The 22,206-nt window shown below is 39.6% G+C and overlaps 3 protein-coding genes across 7 annotated transcripts; 2 read left to right on the top strand and 1 right to left on the bottom strand.

Annotated features, from left to right (window-relative positions):
• The first annotated feature begins 373 nt into the window (after positions 1–373).
• fam185a (family with sequence similarity 185 member A) lies at positions 374–4,725 on the top strand. The gene is made up of 8 exons (XM_042109484.1): positions 374–1,021; positions 1,128–1,237; positions 1,462–1,554; positions 1,671–1,809; positions 2,256–2,297; positions 2,453–2,548; positions 3,180–3,314; positions 3,699–4,725. The coding sequence occupies exons 1-8, from the start codon at positions 610–612 to the stop codon at positions 3,809–3,811; spliced, it is 1,140 nt and encodes a 379-aa protein (XP_041965418.1). The 5' UTR covers positions 374–609; the 3' UTR covers positions 3,812–4,725.
• Positions 4,472–15,257, bottom strand: fbxl13 (F-box and leucine-rich repeat protein 13). Of its 4 annotated transcripts, none has more exons than XM_042109482.1 (21): positions 15,128–15,257; positions 13,594–13,697; positions 13,122–13,215; positions 12,953–13,017; positions 12,363–12,517; positions 11,847–11,956; positions 11,650–11,745; positions 11,336–11,431; positions 11,072–11,207; positions 10,924–10,976; positions 10,734–10,834; positions 10,482–10,611; positions 10,294–10,392; positions 9,928–10,048; positions 9,502–9,664; positions 9,279–9,395; positions 9,017–9,143; positions 5,804–5,887; positions 5,540–5,674; positions 5,279–5,442; positions 4,472–5,086 (listed from the first exon to the last, which is right to left on the bottom strand). In XM_042109482.1, the coding sequence occupies exons 3-21, from the start codon at positions 13,164–13,166 to the stop codon at positions 4,903–4,905; spliced, it is 2,181 nt and encodes a 726-aa protein (XP_041965416.1). In that variant the 5' UTR covers positions 13,167–13,215; positions 13,594–13,697; positions 15,128–15,257; the 3' UTR covers positions 4,472–4,902. The 4 variants fall into 4 exon arrangements, with proteins under 4 accessions (XP_041965416.1, XP_041965413.1, XP_041965415.1 ...); XM_042109479.1 differs by lacking the exon at positions 15,128–15,257 and adding an exon at positions 13,811–14,098; XM_042109480.1 differs by lacking the exon at positions 15,128–15,257 and adding an exon at positions 13,811–14,100 and having other exon boundaries at positions 5,047–5,134.
• Positions 14,201–21,853, top strand: armc10 (armadillo repeat containing 10). Of its 2 annotated transcripts, none has more exons than XM_042109486.1 (6): positions 14,201–14,725; positions 15,171–15,316; positions 16,800–16,934; positions 17,049–17,225; positions 19,505–19,576; positions 20,399–21,853. In XM_042109486.1, the coding sequence occupies exons 1-6, from the start codon at positions 14,446–14,448 to the stop codon at positions 20,648–20,650; spliced, it is 1,062 nt and encodes a 353-aa protein (XP_041965420.1). In that variant the 5' UTR covers positions 14,201–14,445; the 3' UTR covers positions 20,651–21,853. The 2 variants fall into 2 exon arrangements, with proteins under 2 accessions (XP_041965420.1, XP_041965419.1); XM_042109485.1 differs by having other exon boundaries at positions 15,153–15,316.
• The last annotated feature ends 353 nt before the right edge of the window (positions 21,854–22,206 follow it).

Raw genomic sequence — 22,206 nt, 5'->3', positions numbered from 1 at the left:
CTCAAACATATCGTATTGTTAACATCTAATAATCTCTCAAGGAAAAAACATATCCTAAAATATAAATAAGCCCAACACAATCAATTTGATGAACAACCAGATGACCAGGACATGCATGCAACCGCGAGATGGCACACGTGTTCCTTACTGTTGTTTAACACGCCACGGCAGAATTGCACTGTGGTTATTGTAGTTTGTGAATACACAAGTAGATTTCGTTAAAATAGCATATGGACTCTCTGACTGCGAGAAAGGTAGTTGTTACCTGTTACCATTTCGTGCACGTGGAAAATGTTTTTATACTGTTTAAGGAGATGGGCCAAATGCACACCTACAATAGGGACAGCGTGTTTTAACTTCATTTCCCACAATACATTGCATAGCGAATGTTGAGTAAGAGGGTTGTAGAAGTTATGTATGGCAACTAGCAATGTCACTTACGAACTGTACAGCCTCATTGTTGGAATGTCAAGTGGATTATTTTATCTTTTGTTGACTGGGACAGAAATTAAACTGACCGTACAGTAGCATGTCTGCATAAATAACAATATTTTGGAAGACATTGAGACGAGTAAAATTCATAATAGCCAGTCACTTTAGCTAGTCGTCATGCATTCGGTAGCATTGAGCACGCGGATATGCTTAGGAGCACTGCGCTTTATAAACAAAGGATATTTTCATTTCGGCTGTGCATTACCTTCAACAGTTGTCCGTTCATTGTCAACAGCACCGCTTCTTAAAGATATTAATCAACCATTGAAACAGTGGTCATTGGAAGTTAGCCCTTTCAGCAAAGTTAACGTGAAGATTCGTTGTGACTTGTCTGTCTGCCCATTGGATCCGCATGCTTTTCCCGAAGCTGACCGGGCTTTCATCTCGGTCCATGGCACAAATGCTGACCATGAGTTTAAACTGGATGATCTGCATGTTCATTACAGTGATCAAAGTCAGGAACTACTTATTCACGGTGATAAGGTGACCAGCAATGTCACTGTGGAATTAACAGCGCCAATAAAAAGTGGTGAGTGTGTAAATTCATATTGAAAGCAGATTGAAAGTTTAATGTTCTATACATTTCGGATGATAGACCTATTCTTTGGATGCATTTTATTTGTTTGTTTGTTTAGATCTTTTCATCACAACTAGTGGAGGAGGAAATGTCAACATCCAGAAGATGGAAAGTGATGTTTGCAAAGTGCAGACAGAAACCGGCAACTGCACCTTGACTTCTATTAGGGTGTGTTTGTCCCATCATCCTATAATTTGATTTTCTTCTAGTTGGTAACTATGTGGTCACGTGTAGGATGTAGTAGGGAAGTACCATAATCCAAGTATCCAATATTCAGTGCGTTTATGAGAATTCAGTGCAGTATGGATGAAAGGATGAGTATGCTCAATATTTTTGGGTGAAGTGGTCATTTTGGCCACACCCTTTACCCTTTAATGTATTTTTTTTTCCAGAGTCACAAAGTGGATGTGCTGTCAGCAGGGGGGAACATCATAGGATTTGGCACCATCCATGGCAATGTGGATGTCTGTGCAAAGGAAGGCAGTGTATGGTCATATTATTTCTGTACTTTAATTTATTGACAGATAATGCAATAATGTAGTGTTAAAACACGTCAAAATAAATTTCATACCTAATGATATTATTCATGTTCACATCCTAGGAGGTCAACATTAAAAAGATCCAAGGGTCCTTTATGAATGTCTCAACAGAACAAGGGCAGCTGAAAGTCAAAGCTATCTATGCAGAGTCCTCCAAAGTGTCATCGTCATCAGGGGAAATTCAGCTGGGGCATATCCATGGTTTGTGTTTGTGGACTGTTGATTAAGAGCGATAAGACTCATAGGATACTGTTAATTTGGGGGATATACCGATATATCCGCATTAGGCAATATTTGCTTTGTTGACTGGTCTTGGTCTATATGCAAATAACATTTACCGATGGTCACCGATGGCTGTGACCAATGTTTATTTGTTATGTTGCATCAATTCTGCACTAGTTTAATGTAGTGTTATACGCGTACTGGTACATTCAGAGATTGCAATGAATAGTTTAAAGACTTGAAAATGGTTGTTTATTATATTATGAATATTATAATAATATAATAATAATAATAATATATTTGATAATAAAAGAATTAAAAAAAATATCGGGGTCATTTATTGCCCAAATTATGTTATTGTAAACAACAATATTGTTTACAGTCATTTTTTCCATCCTAAGCTGATCATTTACTTTTTTTAACAGGTGATGCCAGCGTGCAGAGTGGAACAGGAAATGTAAATATCGGTATGTCATAAATACATGTGTCAACAGCAAACTATTTACATTCAATGAATGGCCACTTTTCTGCTACATCAATGATCAAATTCAAGTATTGGGAATCTGAAATAGGGTTTTAAATGATCAACTGGTTTGACTGTAAAGGTATCACTGTTTTCCAGATAATTCAAATGGTGCTTTGAGAATCTTGACAACCAGTGGTAATATTGATACATATGTTGGAGAGAGGGGATCAGCAGACCTGATGACTCAGCAGGGTATGAGACCACTTTTGAAGTATTACGTTCTAAGTTATATTTATGGTTATGGTAATATGATTTAGCAGACGGATTTGTCTAAAGCAACTCACAAATAAAAGCAATACAATTGTTAAAAATGATAAGTGAACAGTTTTAAAATGTTGGTAAGACTACATTAAGGAAAATAGCATTAAGAAACAATAATGTCAATGCAATATCAATGATCAATAGCCTAACTAAAATAAACAAATACTATAATATACAAACTATAACTCATAAAAATACTTCATATATTATCAACTAATAGTTTGCATTATACAGTGTGCTGCACAGTTCTTGGTATCATGATCAAGATTGGCAATTGCAGTTTTTTTCCCCCTCAGAAGAAATTTACATTTATTAATTTAGCCGATGCTTTTATCTTAAGGGACTTTCCTCAATTATATTACAAAGGCCATTGTAATGTCCCAATGTAAGGCTTTGTTTTTCCTATTTCAGTGTTAAATTAAGGTAATTCACCAAAAGGTGAATTTATTATTATCCATTACTCATCTTTACCATGGGGTTCCAACTCTTATGGAGGCTACTGTATATAATGTATACTTTTCTTAGTATGTCTAAGAGCACATTGCACTCCCCATCCCTACAGGGTCTGTGTCAGTACGGGTTCCTGCCTCTATGAAAGCGGAAGTTCAGTTGTCTGGGGCATCTGTAAAGATCAGTTCTGACATCATGCTGCACGAGGGTCAACATGAGTCCAGAGACAGCAATACAACTGTCACCGGTGAGTCAAATAGAAAAGCTATTATTGGCATGAGCTCAGTCAAGGCCAATGCACATAGGTTAGACACATGTTCAGAGCCTATGATATAAATGGCTTAACTAACCATTTAGGTCATTGTTTGATAAACTAGGGACACGCATTATGGTTATACATTTATAGGCTGGTTTCCTGTACATACAGTAGATTAGGCCTAGTCCTGGACTTAAATAGAATGTTAATGCATGTTTCTATCGGACATGTGTTAATGGATGGGAAACCACCCCAATAAGTGCAAATGTGATTAATGTCCAGAAGGTTGTGAGAAATGATACAGGAAGCCTAAAATGCATATAGAAAAGTGTGTTAAGTAGATCTCAGTGGTAAAAACTTTACTTTCCCTGACAGGTACTCTGAATGGACCATCAGCCGGAGAGCAATGGATTAAAGTTGAGGCTAAGAAAGGGTCGATTAGCCTGAGGCCACAAAGCTGGTTCGAGTCTCTGAGACTTGAGAAGTAAATGTGTCTGTTCCTACGCTCGGCCTCAGAAGGATCGCTAAAGTTGTGCTTTTACTTCAGTCTACAAATTCAATCAGGTTACACTAGCAAGACACATAAATGGCTGTAACTGAGATTATGTGAATGCCACACTGATGAAGCAAGCCTAATGCACTGAAAGTTGAAACATGTATGTATTTGTGTATGTATAAAATTTGTGTATGTATAAAATTTCATTTATTTAGGTAACCCTAAATAAATGAAAACCTATTGTACACAACTTAAATTAAAATATGAAAAAAATATGTGCCAAAAAGATACAAAAAAAGGATGGCATCCTTAAGGGGAGTTCTAAGTGTTGTGTTTCAGAATGGCTTGAAATGCAGGTCAGGCTGATGTTGTTAAGAGTTATCAGTATTACTCCAGTGTCTCTACTGAGTTATTGGGACCATTTTAGTCTCTTGTGTAGAGGATGCACTTGCACTAAGATGTTTGTTTAGCTTGAGGAAACCAAAATGAAGCCTGTGTACTGTAGGCAAAACTGACCACCAGATGTAATGTCTGTGATGTGATTACGCTGATGAAAGCAAGGCTTTGGAAAAGGGGCATGGAAACTTAACAGAACTTGTGCAGAAAGTGCAGGTTTCATTTAATGTATAAAATATACTATTTATTTACACTGTATTTGTGTTGCTGCTAAAAGTGCTATGTGTATCACAATTTCTAAGGACAAGAAGGAGTAGCTCTCCCGAGAACATAAATCACGCACAATAAGAAAATGCTACCATCTATAAGTACTGCAATATGTGCTGTATGTAAAATATGTACTATTACTCCAGCTATGATATACCATAACTCTATAAACTGTAATGTTAAAAAAAATATGGATGGATGTGTGGTATGAAATAAAGACGTGCATTTTTAATATTTTGTTTACCTTTTTGAAAGGTGTTATAACAACTGAATCCTGAGTCTTACAGAATTCATTATGCAGTGTTGAGATGATTGTTCCTGGATTGTTCCTGGCACACACGTGGAATCTAGCCCACATCATGATATGTCCTACGGTCACTTGGCTAATACTCTTCTCCAGAGCACATCTGTGTTGGGCAGTCATGTGGGCAGAGTGCTGCTATGGCGACGGCTGTTGTCATATTCCGATGGAATGTCCTGCTTCTCTGGCTTGCTGCTTAGCTGCATCAGGTGGTCCAGGTCATCATAGCCATACCAGTAAGGAGCGTCATCTCTGCTATGTTCCCAGTGCTTGAGGCGAGGCTGAAGGCGCAACGCTGCCTGCCTGTAAGATCACCACCATGTTAAGAAGTACTGCACAGAGAAGAGAAATCTAGAAAGAGTCCAGAAATACACGGAAGAACATGACTACAGAGCAAATGTAGGTGGACCAATCACGTCCAAAACAGAACCCGGAATAATAATTGTAAAGATTTCGGTGGAGTACTGGATGTGGTGGACACTCATGGTGACTTACTTGGAGATTCCCCTACAGTAGAGCATGGTGAGGGAGTGGATGGTTTGGCAGCCCTTGAGCAGGATGCGACAGGCCCGGTCAGTGAGGAGAACACAACCGCTGATGTCCAGCTCTCTCAGGTGGGGTCCAGAGCCAGTCAGGTACTGCATGGACATGTCTGTCATCTGGTTTCACAGACAAGTTTCACCCCATCATGAAGCGATCACATACACAGACAATGAATTAGCACTACAACTCTCACTGCATTCAGACCAGGCGTACTTTGGGGCAGCCTGCCATGATAAGTCGTGACAGGGCTCTGCAGTAGAAGGAGAGCGCTTTGATGGACAGGTCCGACAGCGACACACAGTGAGATATGTCGAAGTCCTCCAGAAGCTTGGCTCGCCGACAGAACATCTGACAGGGTGTCAGGGAAGAGACAGACCATAAGCTCAGCTCTTACAGATTTCTTTATAACACTACCTAAAACCAACAAGATAAATTGATTGAATAATGGGCATCAGATTTTAAATGAATTAAAATTACCTCAATGCCAATATCGGTTATCCAAAGACATTCAGATATACTGAGCTTCTTTAAACATTGAATTTGTCCTATTGCAGTCAGTCCCTGGAAGACAACAGATTTAAATAGCTATAGATACAAATGTATTGATAGTACAATATACCATGTATGTCATTTCATTGACGATTTTGATATTGTTGTTATTATTACTATTATGCTTTTTCCCCCATTTCATTTTTTCCATTTTCCATATTATCACACATTGCACTACTGACTATCTGAACTTCTGTATGGACATTGTTGTTCCCACAAGGACTGTATGCTGCTATCCAAATAACAAGCCTTGGATAACCAGTAATGTCAAGACCCTTCTCAATAGGAAAAAAGATGGCGTTTAAGGAGGGGGACATGGCAGAGCTGAGGCGAGTACAGGGGGAACTCAAGATTAAACTGAAAGAGGCTAAGGAGGACTACAGAAGGAAGATGGAACAGAAGCTGCAAGATAACAACATGAAGGAGGTGTGGGACTGTATGAAATCTATCACTGGCCTTAAGAAGAGCAGCAGCTCTGTGGAGGGAGACCTGGACAGGGCGAACCAGCTGAACCACTTTTACAACAGGTTCGATTGCCCATCCCCCACCCCACCTCATTACCAGTGCAACACTCCCCCACCATCACTGGATATTGCACCCCTCCCCCACATGGCGACCACGAACAACGAGGTGACAACGACCTCAGTCAACAGCCATCAGACACACAGACCCCAGATGCTGCCCCCCTCCCTCATCACTGCTGATCAGGCTATCGCACCTCTCCCCCACATGGTGACCACAAGTAGTGCGGCAACAATGGCTTCAGCCAACGGCCATCAGTCTCTAGCCACATGACAACCCTCACAGAAGCACCCCTCCTCCTCCTCACCCTTCACTCCCCTCATCCCCTCCATCATTACAGCTGATCAAGTAAGTTATCTTTTTAAAAAACTCCATCCTTGTAAGGCAGCCGGGCCTGACAGACTGTGTCCAAAGCTGCTCAAGGCCTGTGCTGCTGAACTGGGGGAGCCACAGAAACACATCTTCAACTGGAGTCTACGTCTCGGACAAGTTCCAACACTGAGGAAGACATCATGTCTCACCCCCGTCCCCAAGAAACCACACCCCAGCGAGCTTAATGACTTCAGGCCTGTCGCTCTAACATCACGTGATGAAAACAATGGAGCGACTGGTCTTAGGTATGCTCAGACCCCAGGTATGCCATGCACTAGACCCGTTACAGTTTGCATACCAGGAGAAAGTGGGCGTGGACGATGCCATCACTTATCTTTTACACAGGACACATTCTCACCTAGACAAGGGGAAAAGTGCTTTTAACACCATCCAACCCCTCAGACTGGGAGACAAGCTCTTGCAGATGGGTGTGGACGCTCACCTGGTAACCTGGATTACAGATTACCTGAATGAGCGACCACAGTTCGTCAGACTGAAGAACTGCCTCTCTGACACTGTGATCAGCAGCACCGGAGCGCCACAGGGAACTGTGCTCTCTCCAGTCCTGTTCACCCTGTACACATCTGACTTCTGCTACAACACCGAGTCATGCCACATGCAGAAGTTTTCTGATGATACTGCAATTGTGGGGTGTATCAGAGACGAGCAAGAGGAGGAGTACAGGAGCCTGGTGGAGGACTTTGTGCAGTGGTGCAAACTCAATCACCTTCAACTAAACACTTCAAAGACCAAGGAGATGGTGGTGGATTTCCGCAGGTCTAAGCCCGCTCTGCTACCAGTCTCCATTGATGGGGTCAATGTGGAGGTGGTAAGCACCTACAAGTATCTGGGTCTCCACCTGGACAATAAACTGGACTGGTCAGCCAACACTGATGCACTCTACAAGAATGGACAGAGCAGGCTGTACTTCCTGAGGAGGCTGCGGTCCTTCAATGTGTGCAGCAAGCTCCTCAGGATGTTCTATCAGTCTGTTGTGGCCAGCGCCCTCTTCTATGCAGTGGTATGCTGGGGAGGAAGCACAAAGAAGAAGGATGCTCGGCGACTTGACAGGCTGGTAAGGAAGGCTGGCTCTGTAGTGGGAGCTGAACTGGAGTGCACTTCAATTCACTTCAATTTCTGACAAAAGGACCCTAAACAAACTGATCAACATCTTGGACAATGAATGTCATCTGCTCTACAGCACTATCAAAAACCAAAAGAGCTTGATCAGCTGGAGACTTCACTCACTGCCATGCACAACTGAAAGGCTGAGGAAGTCATTTGTTCCTAGGCCTCACTAAAGGGAAGAGGAGAGATAGACTTCTCTGCTTAGTCTGTCTGCCTCTCCACCCTCTCCATGTCCATGTTTTGAGTACTGACTGCCCACTACTCCTTACTACTGTTTTACTACTGTTTTACTAATGTATACAGCCTAATGTTTTACTGCTACACTGTGTTTCATGCTATATTAGCACACATGATCAATGGCTGCGGTCAGGCTTCTGCTACAATACTGAATGAATGAATGGCTATAACCCTATAACCTCAACCTGTTCTTGCACTGAAATAGTTTTTTATTTTACCTTGTCTACATTATACTTTACTCTCCTATTTGTCCATATTATTTATGCTGGTCTCTAGACCTTACTCTTGCACTGTTGGACTAATGTTGGACTACTTTTTGCACCTTCACCATGACACTCACTCTCTTGAGCACCTTGCCAGGCACACATAACTAAGGACTATGGTTGGACTACTGTTTGCACCTTCACCATGACACTCACTCCCTTTAGCACCCTACCAGTCCCGGCCCTGTCATTACAAGCGTCTTATGCTTGATCACCCTCAAGCACATTGGACTTTCTTAATTTAATTTATATAGTGTATTTAGTATTTAGTTTTGTTAGTTTTCTTATCTTTCTTATCTTCTACTGTCTTTGTTGTACAGTGGAGTTTAGTTATATGTTTATACTTAACTTATGTTTACCATTTCTGCTGTAAGTGCATGTTGTGTGTGATGTCTCTATGCTACTGAGACCCTTGAATTTCACCTTGGGGATCAATAAAGTATCTATCTATCTATCATCTATCTATCTATCTTATTTTTAACTAATGTAATGTTCATATACTGTAAGTCGTTGGGAAAAGAAGCATATGCAAAATACCATAACCATAACCATGAATAAATGTATTAGGTATGACAGAGATGCTATTGTTTCTACAATGAAGTCACAAAAGGCAGCTTACTTTGTCCTGCATATGACAGCCAGTCATGTCCAAACAGACAAGACAGCGGGAGTTACTCAGGAACTCAATGCCCACGTCTGTTAGGGATTCACAGTACGCCAGATTCAGGGTAGTGAGCATGCTGCATCTGTGAAGACGAGATAAAACACAACGTTTATAGCCTGGGTTTTCCCATGCTGCCTTAGCCAGGCTACAACGTTTACATTATTTATATGGAATGTGTATAGATGGATATGTGTGGCAATGCTCACACACACTGCACCTCTGTACAATTCTGATGACCACAATGTCACTGACACGGCAGTTGCTGAGATTGAACTCTTTGAGCTTGGCAACAGATGGACTGTCAGGGAAGCAACGCAGGCCAACATCACTGACCCTAAATGACAAAGTAGAAAAAGAACAACAGGTCAACATTCCCCATGTCCTTCAACAGTCTGCCTGTACACAAAAGGGCTGCTTCTGTGAGGGCAAATGTGTCCTACCTTACACAATCTGAGATGTCAAGGTAACTAATATTCTTCAGGGATGCTATGTATTTCAGACTGGCATCAGTCATCTTTGGACAGTCAGCAGCATGTAGATGACTTAGGTTGGGAGAACTCTTGCAAACAGCCTTCCAGCCGAAGTCTGTAATATGCTCGTTGCCTGCATAGAATGAACGCATTCATTTTTAGCTAAACAACCATTGCATGTTAAAAAAAGAGCATATTTCTGTATGCATATTGTGTGTATGTATAATAATGTGTTATACTAATTTATATATTACGAGTGAAACTAGCTAATCTGATCTCAGCATCTGTAATTGTATTTTTGACATGGCTTTTTTTACATGGTACAATATAGACAGAGCAATCACAGAAAACATTTTTGGTCTAAAACCTGCATACTACACTGATTTGTACAATGACCTTCTATTTGTAGTTTTATGAGAGAAGCTGCTTCAGCAATGGTTTTGAATGCAGTGTCAGTGAGATGAGAGGACCCCAGGAGGGATATTGTAACTAGAGAGTGGCATTTAGCAGTCAGCACCTGTAAAGACATCATTACAGATTAATGTGTGCAATGCAGTCTATCCAAACAAAACCTCCCTACAAGTATAAACTGATTTAAAACAGAGATTGAGGGCATTTTTGCATAATAACAATTTAACTCACATTGTTCAAAACCTCCAAATCATTGTTTGTTCGTGTTTGTGTTTACTTTTTTAACCTCATTTACACTTTCATGCCACAAAAACACATTTTAAAATAAAATTAAAATTTTAAAATACCTACCTGTAAGCACCTATCTGTAAATGTAGGCATGTTGTCAAATACAATGTGCTGCAGCACACTGCATCCATCTGCAATGGATCTGAACCCATCCACTGTTATCTACAACAGCAGAATGAGGGGTTAGATTTTGACTTGCGAGCGATATCTGTTGTGAAAACAGGTATTATATGTTGTGTCTCTACACTAACCTGAGTGCAGCCAGAAAGATCTATGTAAACAAGCCCATGGCAGCCTTTCTCTGTAGCCAAAAACTGCAGCCCTTTATCTGTGAACCTTCTACAGTGGGCCAGACTCAAGTACTGCAGATTCATACAGGACCTGCAATATGTTGTGAGGAAGACAGGAGGGTATAGAGAAGAAAACAGAAGGACATACTTTTGAAACTGAAGAAATATTAGAATAACACTGCTCCGAACCAACTAATCTAATATAGACGTTACCTTGAAAGCACTTTCAGAGTTCCATTTGTCACATAGGTGTGGGAAAGATTCAGGTAGAGTAGGGACTGACAGCTCTCAGATATTATTCGAACTGTCTCATCCTGAAAAAAAGGGCAAAAGGTATTTGGTTTCTGCAGTTTTGTTTTTAACTCACACTGAAGTACAAATTTAAGTCTGAGGTACTACTGACATCTATGTTGGTGCATTCACTCAGATTGAGTTCCTGAAGATTCCGGCATTCACCTAATGGATTAAAATGAAACAGAATTACAATGCAGCTCTTCCTCTTGATAGTGTTTTCTTATTTTATTTTAATAAACATTGAGAGAAATACTCACTTATACATCTAAATGCGGGCCACATCAGAGACATACAACCGCGTAGATTCAAGTGGACCACAAAAGGACGATACTTCTTCAGTATCTTTTCTATATCACAGCTTTGAATCCAGTGCTTTTCTACTGAAAAATTTATCTTACGAGAGAAGACTACATAAACATATATACATACATACTGTATATGTATATAACGCTAAAGGAGTACAATAAAATATATTTGCTAAATACCAGTGTTGTAAAATAAAAGTCTACAGCCTCTCTCACCTTGTTCCAGAGACTGCAGGTTTGAGTTATGGCCATCCATGTGTCGCACACCTTAGCACACCTTATCAGGTCTCCGGATTCTAAATACTGAAAGATCTAAGATCAAACACATCCAGCCTTGTTCAAAATGAGAATTTTTTTTTTTAAATGACTATTTTAAAACACCCAACAATTCCAGTGTAATAAGAAAAACAGTATATCTTCACTATTATTACTTAAGTACATGCTGACAGTGAAGTTTATCAAATTATCTCAATGGAAGTATGATTCAATTAAAACTCCTGCAACGATATTGACTAAAAGCCATGCTATACCTTCAAAGACAATTTACTCGGCAGCGCAGAAATAATGTCGTTATTAATGCTGTCCACCTCTTGGTTAGACTTCTCCAGTAGACTCTTTTCCCACTTCTGCCCTTACAAAAGAAGTAGGTTAGGATCTATAACTCCTAACGATAAGTAATAAATACACCATTCTTTCAACTCTGAAAATATCTATGAGCAAAGGGTACCTCAATGTACTGTTGTGTTCTCTTTGAGTCCTGCACCACATACCGCCAGGCAAAAAAAATGTTTCTACACTGCAGTAGTTTATGCACTTTTTGGAGTTTTTTAATAGCATCTGAATAAAAAAAGATAGTAGAACTGTGTAATACATCAAGTGCAGAAGATGAACAGCATCATTGCTATAATTTCAAAGAGATAAATATAATTTACAGAAAACAAAATTACACTTTGTTAATAACTCCCTAAACCCTATTGATATCCTTATTGCATGTAAGAATCATACAGAATTATAGTCAACTCTCTCTTCAGGCACTTGGATATTTCAAAACTAATTTCTAGAGCATTAACCCTTAAAGGAGTACCGTCACACCGGTGTGACGGGAATGTTGGGAAATGAACGTTCTAAAGAATATCTGGGTTCATTGAATTCAACATAGAATTTTAGAACCTTCAATTGTTGCGGAACTTAGAATGTTCAAAAACCTACACCTTTAAGGGTTAAACAAATGAAAACCACATACCGCTCTTTCTCTTCTTCTTGCTCTGGACCCACTTCATCCATATTCTGAAAGTGTAATGCAGGACGTTCCTTGCATGGTGGCTCTTAGCAGTATCCATGTTCCGACGTAGAATGGCAGCTTCTATTCGTCTTATCAGAGTATACCTTTTCCAGGCCCTACCCACAAGTGATGCTTTATTAATTCATGAGGAACTACGGACAAACCACTACAAGCTCGAGGTTAAACAAAAGACTCTGCCCTCAAGCTGTAACACTGAACTCAGGCATTCATTTAATGAAACTGATCCCACTGGATCAAATTCTAAAGTAACTAACTAGAATAAAGACCAGTGCTCAGGGGAAATCAGTGGTAAGCCTAAATAATGTCTTACATGTGTAAGTTAATTAATATGACTGTTGAGTAAATACTCTATTTACACAGGCAGACATACATTTACAGGCAGTATTATCAGAAGCCTTTGGGGTACAGTGGTGTGATAGTAAGCAACTCAAAACTAGTCCCAACTGGTCCCAACAATCTAAAGTTCACAACTACAGGGACACCTAAATTGTGCAAAGGGTACCGATTTCATTTTAATCAAAAGCTCTTACATGAAGCCCATCTTCATGAGACTCCTCCAGTAACAGTGTAATGCCTCTTCAAAAAATGATGACTTCTACAGAACCGAATTAGCATTAGTATACAGATGTCAATGATATCTCTTTGGGCAAAATTATCCATTGCAAAAATAAACACTAAGATTGGCATTGTGTAGGTTACCGTAATGTCGTCATCTGAGTTCTCAGAAATACATAGACCTATCATGTCATGCACCAAAGTTTGATCAGATGGGTAAAGGTCATCCTCCACATCCCTGTATCAAAAGAAGCTGATTATGATCTTAAGCTGATACATGGGGCAACTTTTTGAGCAATGTTGCAGAGTAATGTTCCCTAAATATTGTTGTTCTGGTACATTCACATTGAACAACATTCTATTCTGGAGAGTAGGCTTAGTCCACTTTAAAATGTTCATGATCATCCAATCAGCATATGGTTGGTTGCTTAGCAACATTGCTCAAAAAGTTGCTCCGTGTATCATCCACTTTAGTGTTATTATAGGGTCACAATTTCAGTAGTTTCAACCAAAGCTCTCTTTGGTTTCAACAACTACGATAACCTTTTGTAGGCTATGCAGGACACTTTGTCTGGGACGCATGAAAAGTTTCATTTAGGCATTTAATGTCACCCACCACACAATATCAATTTCTCTGCTCCCCTGGATTGCTAAAAGCTTCTCCTCAATATAATGCAGGGGATTGTCAGGACACGAGGTGCACAGGCCAGCTAAAAGAGACTTGAAAAGAAAAAAAAACAGTATGATGGCATTAATTTAATCATTAACTAAAACTTCATTCATTCTTCCCTGTGGTTGAGAGGTTGTATTACTAATGTTAGCCCTAACGTTACCTGAAAAATTTGAGGAAGAGAATTCTTCAAAATGTATTCTTTCAGTGATGGGTCTGCATTTTCCAGTGATGCCATACTGCGCTCAAATTTTCTTTAATAGGCTAGGCCAGACCCTATTGTCAGAAATAGGCTGCGCCTGTCAAAATCGTCAAATTAACGGGATATATCCTTTTCCAGACAATCAGGCCAGAGTCTGAAAATACCCTTACTAACAGCTTCAATCCTCTCAGGTCTAAACTATTTTTTTACAGTCTATGGTCTGGTGGTCTGGTCTAAACACAACACAAGCTTGTTAACGTAGTTCTACATGTTACTAAGTAACAAAAACGGGTTTGGAAATTAGGCCTAACATTAGTTGTCCTGGGAAGAACCCGTTGCATTGATAACTTCCTCAAATAATCTATTCGAAGAGTGCATTAGTTCCTATTATGCTTGTAATTATACTATTAGTCGACATAAAACATAAGTGTATGTCTCTCTGCAGAAGCTTTTACGACTGCGAGGCAGTGTCGGCAATCCCATGGAAAGATTTTGGTTGGCCTGACGCGGAGGATGGCAGACAGCATGGGGGAATGATTTTAATTCTGACGAGGTTTAGTGAGCATTATCTTCATGTTTAGAAGACGATTGTCAAAATGGGAGATGGAAATGTTATACCCAAATTGGGTAATATGAAAGCAGTACTGGGGATACTTGCTGGCGCAGGTGCCTCTTATGGGTTATACAAACTTGTCCGCGGTATTGGAGGAAATGCCGAGAAGAAAAACAGAACGAAATCACTAGAAAGAAGCGGTCAAGATATCAGAGCTTCGGGAGATGTAATTCTCGAACCGGGGAGTTTAATGGCCAAAGTGTCGGGATTCGATGTGGTTGGAGTACGCAAAAGTCCTTCTCAGGTCACCGCTGAGGCATCAAGTAAGAATACATTGTTGACAGGCTAGTAACCTTTAGCTGGCTAGCAATCTATTTTTGCTAGCTTTGGTAAATAGAACGGTATTTAATAACTAGGCTAGAGTAGACCAACTGTCTATGTACACGTGCTATCAGTAGAGGCCAATTGTGACTTTGTTCTGTGAGTTTATTTTGAATGAATTACTAGTTAACTTTGCTAAGAAGACATTTACTAGCTGTTTCAGTCTGATTGATCTTAGCCAGTCACCTAACGTTATAGCATCTTCAAGGTTCTTCTGACCTAACGTTAATGTCACTGTCACCGTTATGCTGTTCTTCATCTTATACAGCCTATGCTCTTTTTATATAAGCCAATGAAAATGTGCAATATTGCTCACTCAACTAGCTAGGATAGCATCTACTTACGATGTGCGTTTACGATTCGTTGTAGTCTTTGCCCCTTTAATAGCAGACATTCTAAAGAAGTCCCCAAACTGTTTGGAGCCACGGCACATAGGGATGCTCCTCTCCCTTCTGCAGAGCAGTCCTACCACTTCAGAGAGGTCTCAAGTACTTGTTACACTGGGGAACAGTGCTGCTTTCACAGTGAATCAGGTAGGGACACTGACAATCTGTCACTGTGTATTCCCTACAGGGTCATCATTCCACGTCAATTAAACCAGGGCCCACGCACTTAGGTCTCAAAAAATTCTGAAAAAATTACCAGGTGTACCTATGTTATCCAGGAGACACACTGTAAAATTACTTTTATGTAAGATCAATACTTTCTAAGATACAGCCAGTTTTACAGGGGGAGGGGGGTGTTGATTTTGTTCAGCCTCTTTTTTTTTGTCAAAGTTCACAAGCCCATAGCACAAGAACTGTAGGAGGCTCAAATTTTGCATGCTGGTACATAAATAGGAATAGTAGGTATCAAAATCATCACATTTGGTCTGGATGATCCTGCATGGTCATAGCTGTCCCTCAAAGTTGATAAAAAAAATTATTGGAGTTTTTGGCTGGGCTCTGTTTAGGCCTTCAGAAGACATATTTGTACTCAACATAGGGTCTTGATTTATTTCCCTTATTGAGATAAGTAGAAACACTCACAAAAAACAATGAAAAGAACATACATTCCTTCAGGGTATGAACAGCAGACCTCACAAGTCTGAAAAATAATTTTGGTTCTCATTTTCAGAGCGCCTTAACACCTTGTGGGAATATACAAAAATACAATTATATTGTTTCCTTCACTCTCCATGATCCTTTCTTTTTAAAAACACCAATTTGACTTGTCTTATGCATTTTCTTTTTTATTTTCCACCCTGAACATGGGCAAAATGCACCATTGAGATCAATATGTTTTGTGTAGAGTTACCACAGTGCCACCTGTGGTTGTATAACCTGTGGTAACTGGTAATCCAAACATATTGATCTCAATGGTGCATTTTGCCCATGTTCAGGATGGAAAATAGAAAAGAAATATTTGCACAAGACAAGTCATGGAGAAAAAAGAAAAAAATATTTAAAAAATCTTTGTATATTCCCACAAGGTGTTTGGGTGCTCTGAAAATGAGAACCAAAATGATTTTTCAGACTTGTGAGGTCTGCTGTTCAGACCCTGAATGGATTTCTTTTCTGTTCATTGCTTTTTGTGAGAGTGTTTCTACTTATCTCAGTAAGGGAAATAAATCAAGAGCCTATGTTGAGTACAAATATGTCTTCTGAAGGCCTAAACAGAGCCCAGCCAAAAACTCCAATACAATTTTGATCAACTTTGAGGGACAGCTATGACCATGCAGGATCATCCAGTCCAAATGTGACAATTTTGCTACAAAATATTCCTACTGATGTACCAGCATGCAAAATTTGAGCCTCCTACATGGTTTAGTTCTTGTGCTTTGGGCTTGTGAACTTTGATCTTACATAAAAGTAATTTTGTCTCCTGGGTACACCTGGTAATTTTTTCAGAATTTTTTGAGACCTAAGTGCGTGGGCCCTGGTTGAATTGACGTGGAATGACCCACTAAACTGTTACTCAATGTTCATTTAACAAAACTCTTTACTCTTTTACTCTTTAACAAAACTTCTTTACCAGGATTTCATCCGTGAATTTGGAGGCCTTCACATTATTGCGGGGTCCCTTACAGACACGTCAGCAGATGTTCGACTACAAACTTTGAACGCATTGAACAACCTGAGTATGAACATAAGAAATCAAGAACAGCTGAAGGTACAGCACAACACATGCAGCCTTTATTGTGTTTACCTTTACACTGGTTCTCATGTCATCTGTCTTTTTCTTTTGTTAAGTTTTAATCCTGGCTTATTTGATCTTTTTGTGTAGGTGTACATTCCTCAGGTTTTGGAGATGATAGAAATGTCACCAGTCAATTCAGATTTGCAGCTTGCAGCCTTGAGGTTGCTGACCAATATGTCAGTCACAGACAAACACCAACATCTGATGAGGAACTCTGTCACCCTGTTCCTGTCTCTGCTAGTAGTGAGCAATGAAATCCTTCAGGTATTTGTCCATAGGAAGCACCAGCCATTAAAGCTGCAGTCCACAATTTGGTTTCAGCAAAAAAGTGTTGATATTTGAGCTCCACAGCCAATGGGACTCTTTCTCATGAGTCCTCTCTCTCATGCTCATGATCGTCTAGGATCAGTTATTTACTCAGAGTAAGGGGTAAACCTCCTACTAGAAGAGCTGTATGGCAAAGCAATGCCATAGGGCTCTTGTTGTAGGAGGTTTATCACTTACTCTGAGTTAACTTACCCAGGTTTGTCACTAAACCACGTACTTGGAATACCCCCCAGTGGGGTATACTACGGAGCGCGCCGAACATACCCAAGCTTTCTTTGGATAACCTGGATTGACAAATACGAAACTCGCGGTACCATGAAGCTCACTTACGAGTAAATTCAATGCGCGTTCCCATAAAAGTGCCGTTTATCGCGTCATTTTACTCACCTTCACAAAATGGATCGATCTGGAGCGGTTTACTTCACGCAAGAGGAACAGGTTATAGCCTAATAATAAACTCGGTTCAAGCAGCAGATCACTGCTTGGGGCAACACAGTTGTGCATAATAAGGCTAGGGAGGTGTGCTGGCAAAAATTTGATCGTGTAAATTCGTAAGTGAAAAGATTCTGCATATTATTGTCTGAAAAATAATTGTTTGCCATTAATCCCAATAGAGCAGTGTTGTAGTCAAGTTACTATGCCTCGAGTCCGAGTTCAAGTTTGAGTCATTCAGTGCTTAAGTCCAAGTCAAGTCACGAATCTCTAAATTTAGCTCATGATTCGGACTCGACTGACAACACCAAAGATCCTTGATTACTAGCAAGATAGAGCAACGTAATTCGTTACTATGGGAGCAAAACGTGACAGTTCCGGTCTGCATAAGTGGGAGTGTCACCTTACGTCACTAAATAAACTTTCTCTCTTAATAAGCAATAAGAACAGATAAACATAAATGTGTTCAGAGTATTATTGTCTATAATCATGTATAATACCAATGAATCATTCTTTAGGACATGATATAAATAATTTAATTAGTCATGTGAACCGAGCTAGCTGGCTAGCTAATGCTAGCTTAAAACGCCATACAAGTGGATGGTAGTAGCTATGGCAATACAGCTATGCGCTAACAAGTGACTAGTAGTTGAAGGACTTCGCTTAAACTTAATATACTGTTGCAAATTCGCTTGAGTATAAACTATCCACTTTAACTAATGTCAGTAGTGTTATTCAGCTAGTTGTCATTTCAAAGAAATTACACTTCTCCGTGGTCTCATATTAAGTTATTTTATTACAAATCCGAACACTAAAAAATTACACTATTAGGCTTGAAATGATCCCAAACACTTACAGATTATGACACAATTTTCCAAAAAACCCTCAACAAATCCAGAAAGACACAATGACCAATTTATTGGTAAAATTCCACAAGTCTCCATTGACATTAGTGCAGCAAGGGCTTACTCTGGTCCCCCTTGCAATAATCGAACGCGGAAATTGTCGAACGTTTGCGCCTCTTGCTCCGCTTGAACCCTCTCTGACAACACTGCAATAAAGTGACGGTGATTTTAGAATGCAAAAGCAATGTCCAACTGGCTTTGTGGAAATGTATTTTATTCTATAATGTAGGGAATTCACGTTAACTACACCCTATGCAATAACTGTATATCTTTTCAACAGATGTGAGGGAGAGGCGGTGGCGTATATGGAAGATGAACAAATGTATTTCCGTCCATATTGTATTTCTTCTAAACGAACACAAAAGATTTATTGAACAAAGAACTTCCTCAAAAAGCAATATAAAACACTTCCTTCGTAGAGGACACCTAAAAAATATATTAAAAAATCCACCTACAAATGAAAAAGAATAAAGAACATTTTCAGGATTCATGCCAAGGAATCAGATCTGTCCCAAAAGACCCTCTGTCTCCGGAGAGACCCCTGTACGATGTGGGCTCCCAGGTCAAGGGAATACCCACAAAAGTGATGCCATTGTCAAAGGAGGGACTAGGACTCAGCGTACCTCGCTAACCCACTAATCAATCTTCGTAGTATACCCCACAGAGCCACTATGTTTGTTTCCCATTTACTGAGCTAAGACTGTGTACAAACAGTGGAGTTATTTTAGTTTAAACAGACAGCTAGAGGGCGTTTTTAAATTTAACAAAATGTGTATGGGATTAGAATGGTGGACTGCACCCTTAATATATTAGTAGTTGTTGCCTTGTCTATTTTTTTTATTTAGTTTCTTCTGCTCTCATTCTTCTTCTCTCCCACAGGTTCAGGTTTTAAAGGTCCTGGTGAATTTGTCCTCAAATCCAGATATGATTGAAGACATTGTCCAAGCACAGGTAAAACCATGTGTGAAGAATAGTTATATGTATGGTTCAGCTGTTTCATTTGACAATAAACTTTATTTGACAAAATAATGTGAACCAAGAACTGAGAGATCAAAGGTTACCGACTTGGCATGAAGGCAAAATCCCTTAGCATACTGTCCCACTGAGACTGTGGTTTGAGATGTTGAGGTAGTGAACACAACGAAAGTCTGCTGTTCCTATTTCAACTACCTGAGCATGCTATTCAGCTTTTCTTTCAATTCTTCTCCATAGTGAAAACAGCTCATTTTATTGCTGCAGGTAAATGGGAAAAGTGTTTTAGGTTATTTCTTCAGAAGTAAAAAAAATCAAAAAGTAAAATAAATTAAGTCCTACTTCTCATAATCACTTCTGAATATACAGTGTTGTATCTGATACTATATCAGTAAAAGGCTGGTGACGACTGTCCTGGAATTCTAGTCTATAAATAGATAAAGCTATTAGTAGATTTCAAAGCACATAGCAGTGCGTGTTGTTTAAGGGATACGATATGTGCTGAGATAGTGATCATACTTGAAGCAGTTGAAATAATGAATCTGTGCTATTAAAACAACTTGCAGCCGGAGTAATAAGGGATGTTGTGTCTGTTCTTAGAAAACTTGTAATCCTGTAAGCTTTCTTTCATGTCTTCTACAAAGTAATTACTTACATGCTATTATGCCATGCTGTCATGTTTCATACATTGCCCCCAACATTAGTCAGCGCAAGAATATTATTTGTCATGAAACTGGAATAGATGAATGAATTATTCTATGAATTCATCTATCTATTTATCTTCTCCTTATGTGTTGGCAGGCTCCAGCTTCATTGGTTCTTCTGTTTGACTGCTGCACCAAGGTCTCTGTGCTCCTCCGTCTCTTGACGTTAATGGGAAACCTCAGGGCCTGGAGACCCTCGGCCCAGGTTGCAGAGGCCCTGCGCTGGAAGCAGGACTCACTCTTCTGTGTGCTGCTGGACGATTCCTCCCAGGTGCATCATAGACTCCCGCAGTTACTCTCTCACCCTGACGGCGAAGTCAAGGCTCAGGTGGCTAAGATCCTCACGTAGCTTCCAAGCTGGGCCCAGTAATGTTGTCTCTGATGTCCCCGTCCCAATAACAACACCACCCCTCTAAATGCCCACTCACATTCACTGTCCACTTGCCATTTTGGGCCATGTTTGTAGGCAATGTAAGCTCAGCAATGCCCACACAGTGTCTTCTTCTAGTTCTCTGAGCTCCCTTGGGGCTTAGGAAAATTCCCCACTGCCAAATCTTTTTATAGAAAAGTGAATGTGAATGTCAGTTGAGACATCAGGTGTTTCCTCCCATGCACCCAGAAATGACCCTCTGGCAGTATTGTAGAGGGAATGGAGTTAGTTATGTGGAGGTTTTTGTGAGACTTGCATTTCATATTGCCTTTGTGACACCACTGTGTCCTGCCACAGACAGTTTACAAAAGGGAATGTTTTCAGGTTTAGATGCATGCCTTAGCATGGAGAGTGAGTTTCTGACTGACTGGATTCTTCTCGTTTTTGTGTCTGTGTGCCAATGTTGGTGATGTAAAAATGCTGCACAGTAATTAAAGGTCTTTTTATAGCAATTGTCAGAAAGTAGGATATCTCCAGAGTTCCTGTCTTCTGAAGTTGAGAGTTAATACCAGTTCAAGCTTTGACTTTTTTTGAACTGGTTGTTTTTACCAAAAATAACAAAACCGTTGTCTAATGCAAACCTGCAAAAAAAAAAAATGGTTTGCTCCTCAACCCTGCTGCCTAATTGATCCCAAGAGTGGCTTCAGAAGTTAACCAAACTATCTTGAAAATGGGACGAAGACATTCCAGGTAGTATGTTGTTCAGAACTACTTTTACATTAAAATAACATGTCCAAAAAACAACTGCACAATTTTTTCCTAAAAGATAAAACACCTCCTACTTGTTTAAAATCAACACAATGATATCCATATTTATTGTCATGAAATTCTAGAGAGAAGTATAGGGATATGTACCCATCTATATATGGTCTTCTTTCATTTGCTACAATTGGCCACTGAGACAGACTCCAAATCTGATAAATCCAATAAGAGCTGCCATAACATTTCAGTAGACTAGAGTAAAGACATCTTGATTTACACAGATCTTTCTGTGTAATAAAGATAACATAATGAATTGTGAAAATATGTTAAATGAATTATTTATTCTAAGTTATGTGTTACTGATCTGCACATTTGAATGCTTTAATATTTGTTATAATCAAATAAACTGGTTTTACAATATTTGGAGTGTGTGACATTTAAAATACTTCCATAAAGTCTTTGATTATGTTTTACCCTTAATTTATTCACATCACACCCCTCCTTCTCTGTTGATTTGTTTACTGAGTACTGTACTGGTCATGCAGATATCACACGCATATCACATGAAAGAGCGGAACCTAAGTCATAATTGAAATATATTTTGAGGTTGAATAACAACATACATTTCTTATGATGATAAAATAATTGTACCCTTATCATGTCCATATTATAAGTTCATGATGTAGCCTACAATGCCAGGAAAATGACTCATGTATAGCATTTCATGTTTAAAGAGTGGAAACCTTTTGACTAAAATTAATGACAAAAAATTG

Source organism: Alosa sapidissima, chromosome 11 (genome assembly GCF_018492685.1).
Source record: "Alosa sapidissima isolate fAloSap1 chromosome 11, fAloSap1.pri, whole genome shotgun sequence".
NCBI classification, from domain to species: domain Eukaryota; kingdom Metazoa; phylum Chordata; class Actinopteri; order Clupeiformes; family Clupeidae; genus Alosa; species Alosa sapidissima.
Note: the sequence above shows the minus strand (reverse complement) of the source record. Positions and strands in the feature narration are given on the sequence as shown.

Excerpts from the sequence above, each read along its gene's own strand:
- fam185a (XM_042109484.1), top strand. The coding sequence starts at position 610 with ATGCATTCGGTAGCATTGAGCACGCGGATATGCTTAGGAGCACTGCGC. Across the intron at positions 1,810-2,255 it reads TCAGCTGGGGCATATCCATG|GTGATGCCAGCGTGCAGAGT; the intron begins GTTTGTGTTTGT and ends TTTTTTTAACAG. Across the intron at positions 2,549-3,179 it reads AGACCTGATGACTCAGCAGG|GGTCTGTGTCAGTACGGGTT; the intron begins GTATGAGACCAC and ends CCATCCCTACAG.
- armc10 (XM_042109485.1), top strand. The coding sequence starts at position 14,446 with ATGGGAGATGGAAATGTTATACCCAAATTGGGTAATATGAAAGCAGTA. Across the intron at positions 17,226-19,504 it reads TGAGCAATGAAATCCTTCAG|GTTCAGGTTTTAAAGGTCCT; the intron begins GTATTTGTCCAT and ends TCTCTCCCACAG. Across the intron at positions 19,577-20,398 it reads AAGACATTGTCCAAGCACAG|GCTCCAGCTTCATTGGTTCT; the intron begins GTAAAACCATGT and ends ATGTGTTGGCAG.
- fbxl13 (XM_042109479.1), bottom strand. The coding sequence starts at position 13,885 with ATGGCATCACTGGAAAATGCAGACCCATCACTGAAAGAATACATTTTG. Across the intron at positions 11,432-11,649 it reads CGAGTAAATTGTCTTTGAAG|ATCTTTCAGTATTTAGAATC; the intron begins GTATAGCATGGC and ends GTTTGATCTTAG. Across the intron at positions 9,396-9,501 it reads GACATCTCAGATTGTGTAAG|GGTCAGTGATGTTGGCCTGC; the intron begins GTAGGACACATT and ends TTTGTCATTTAG.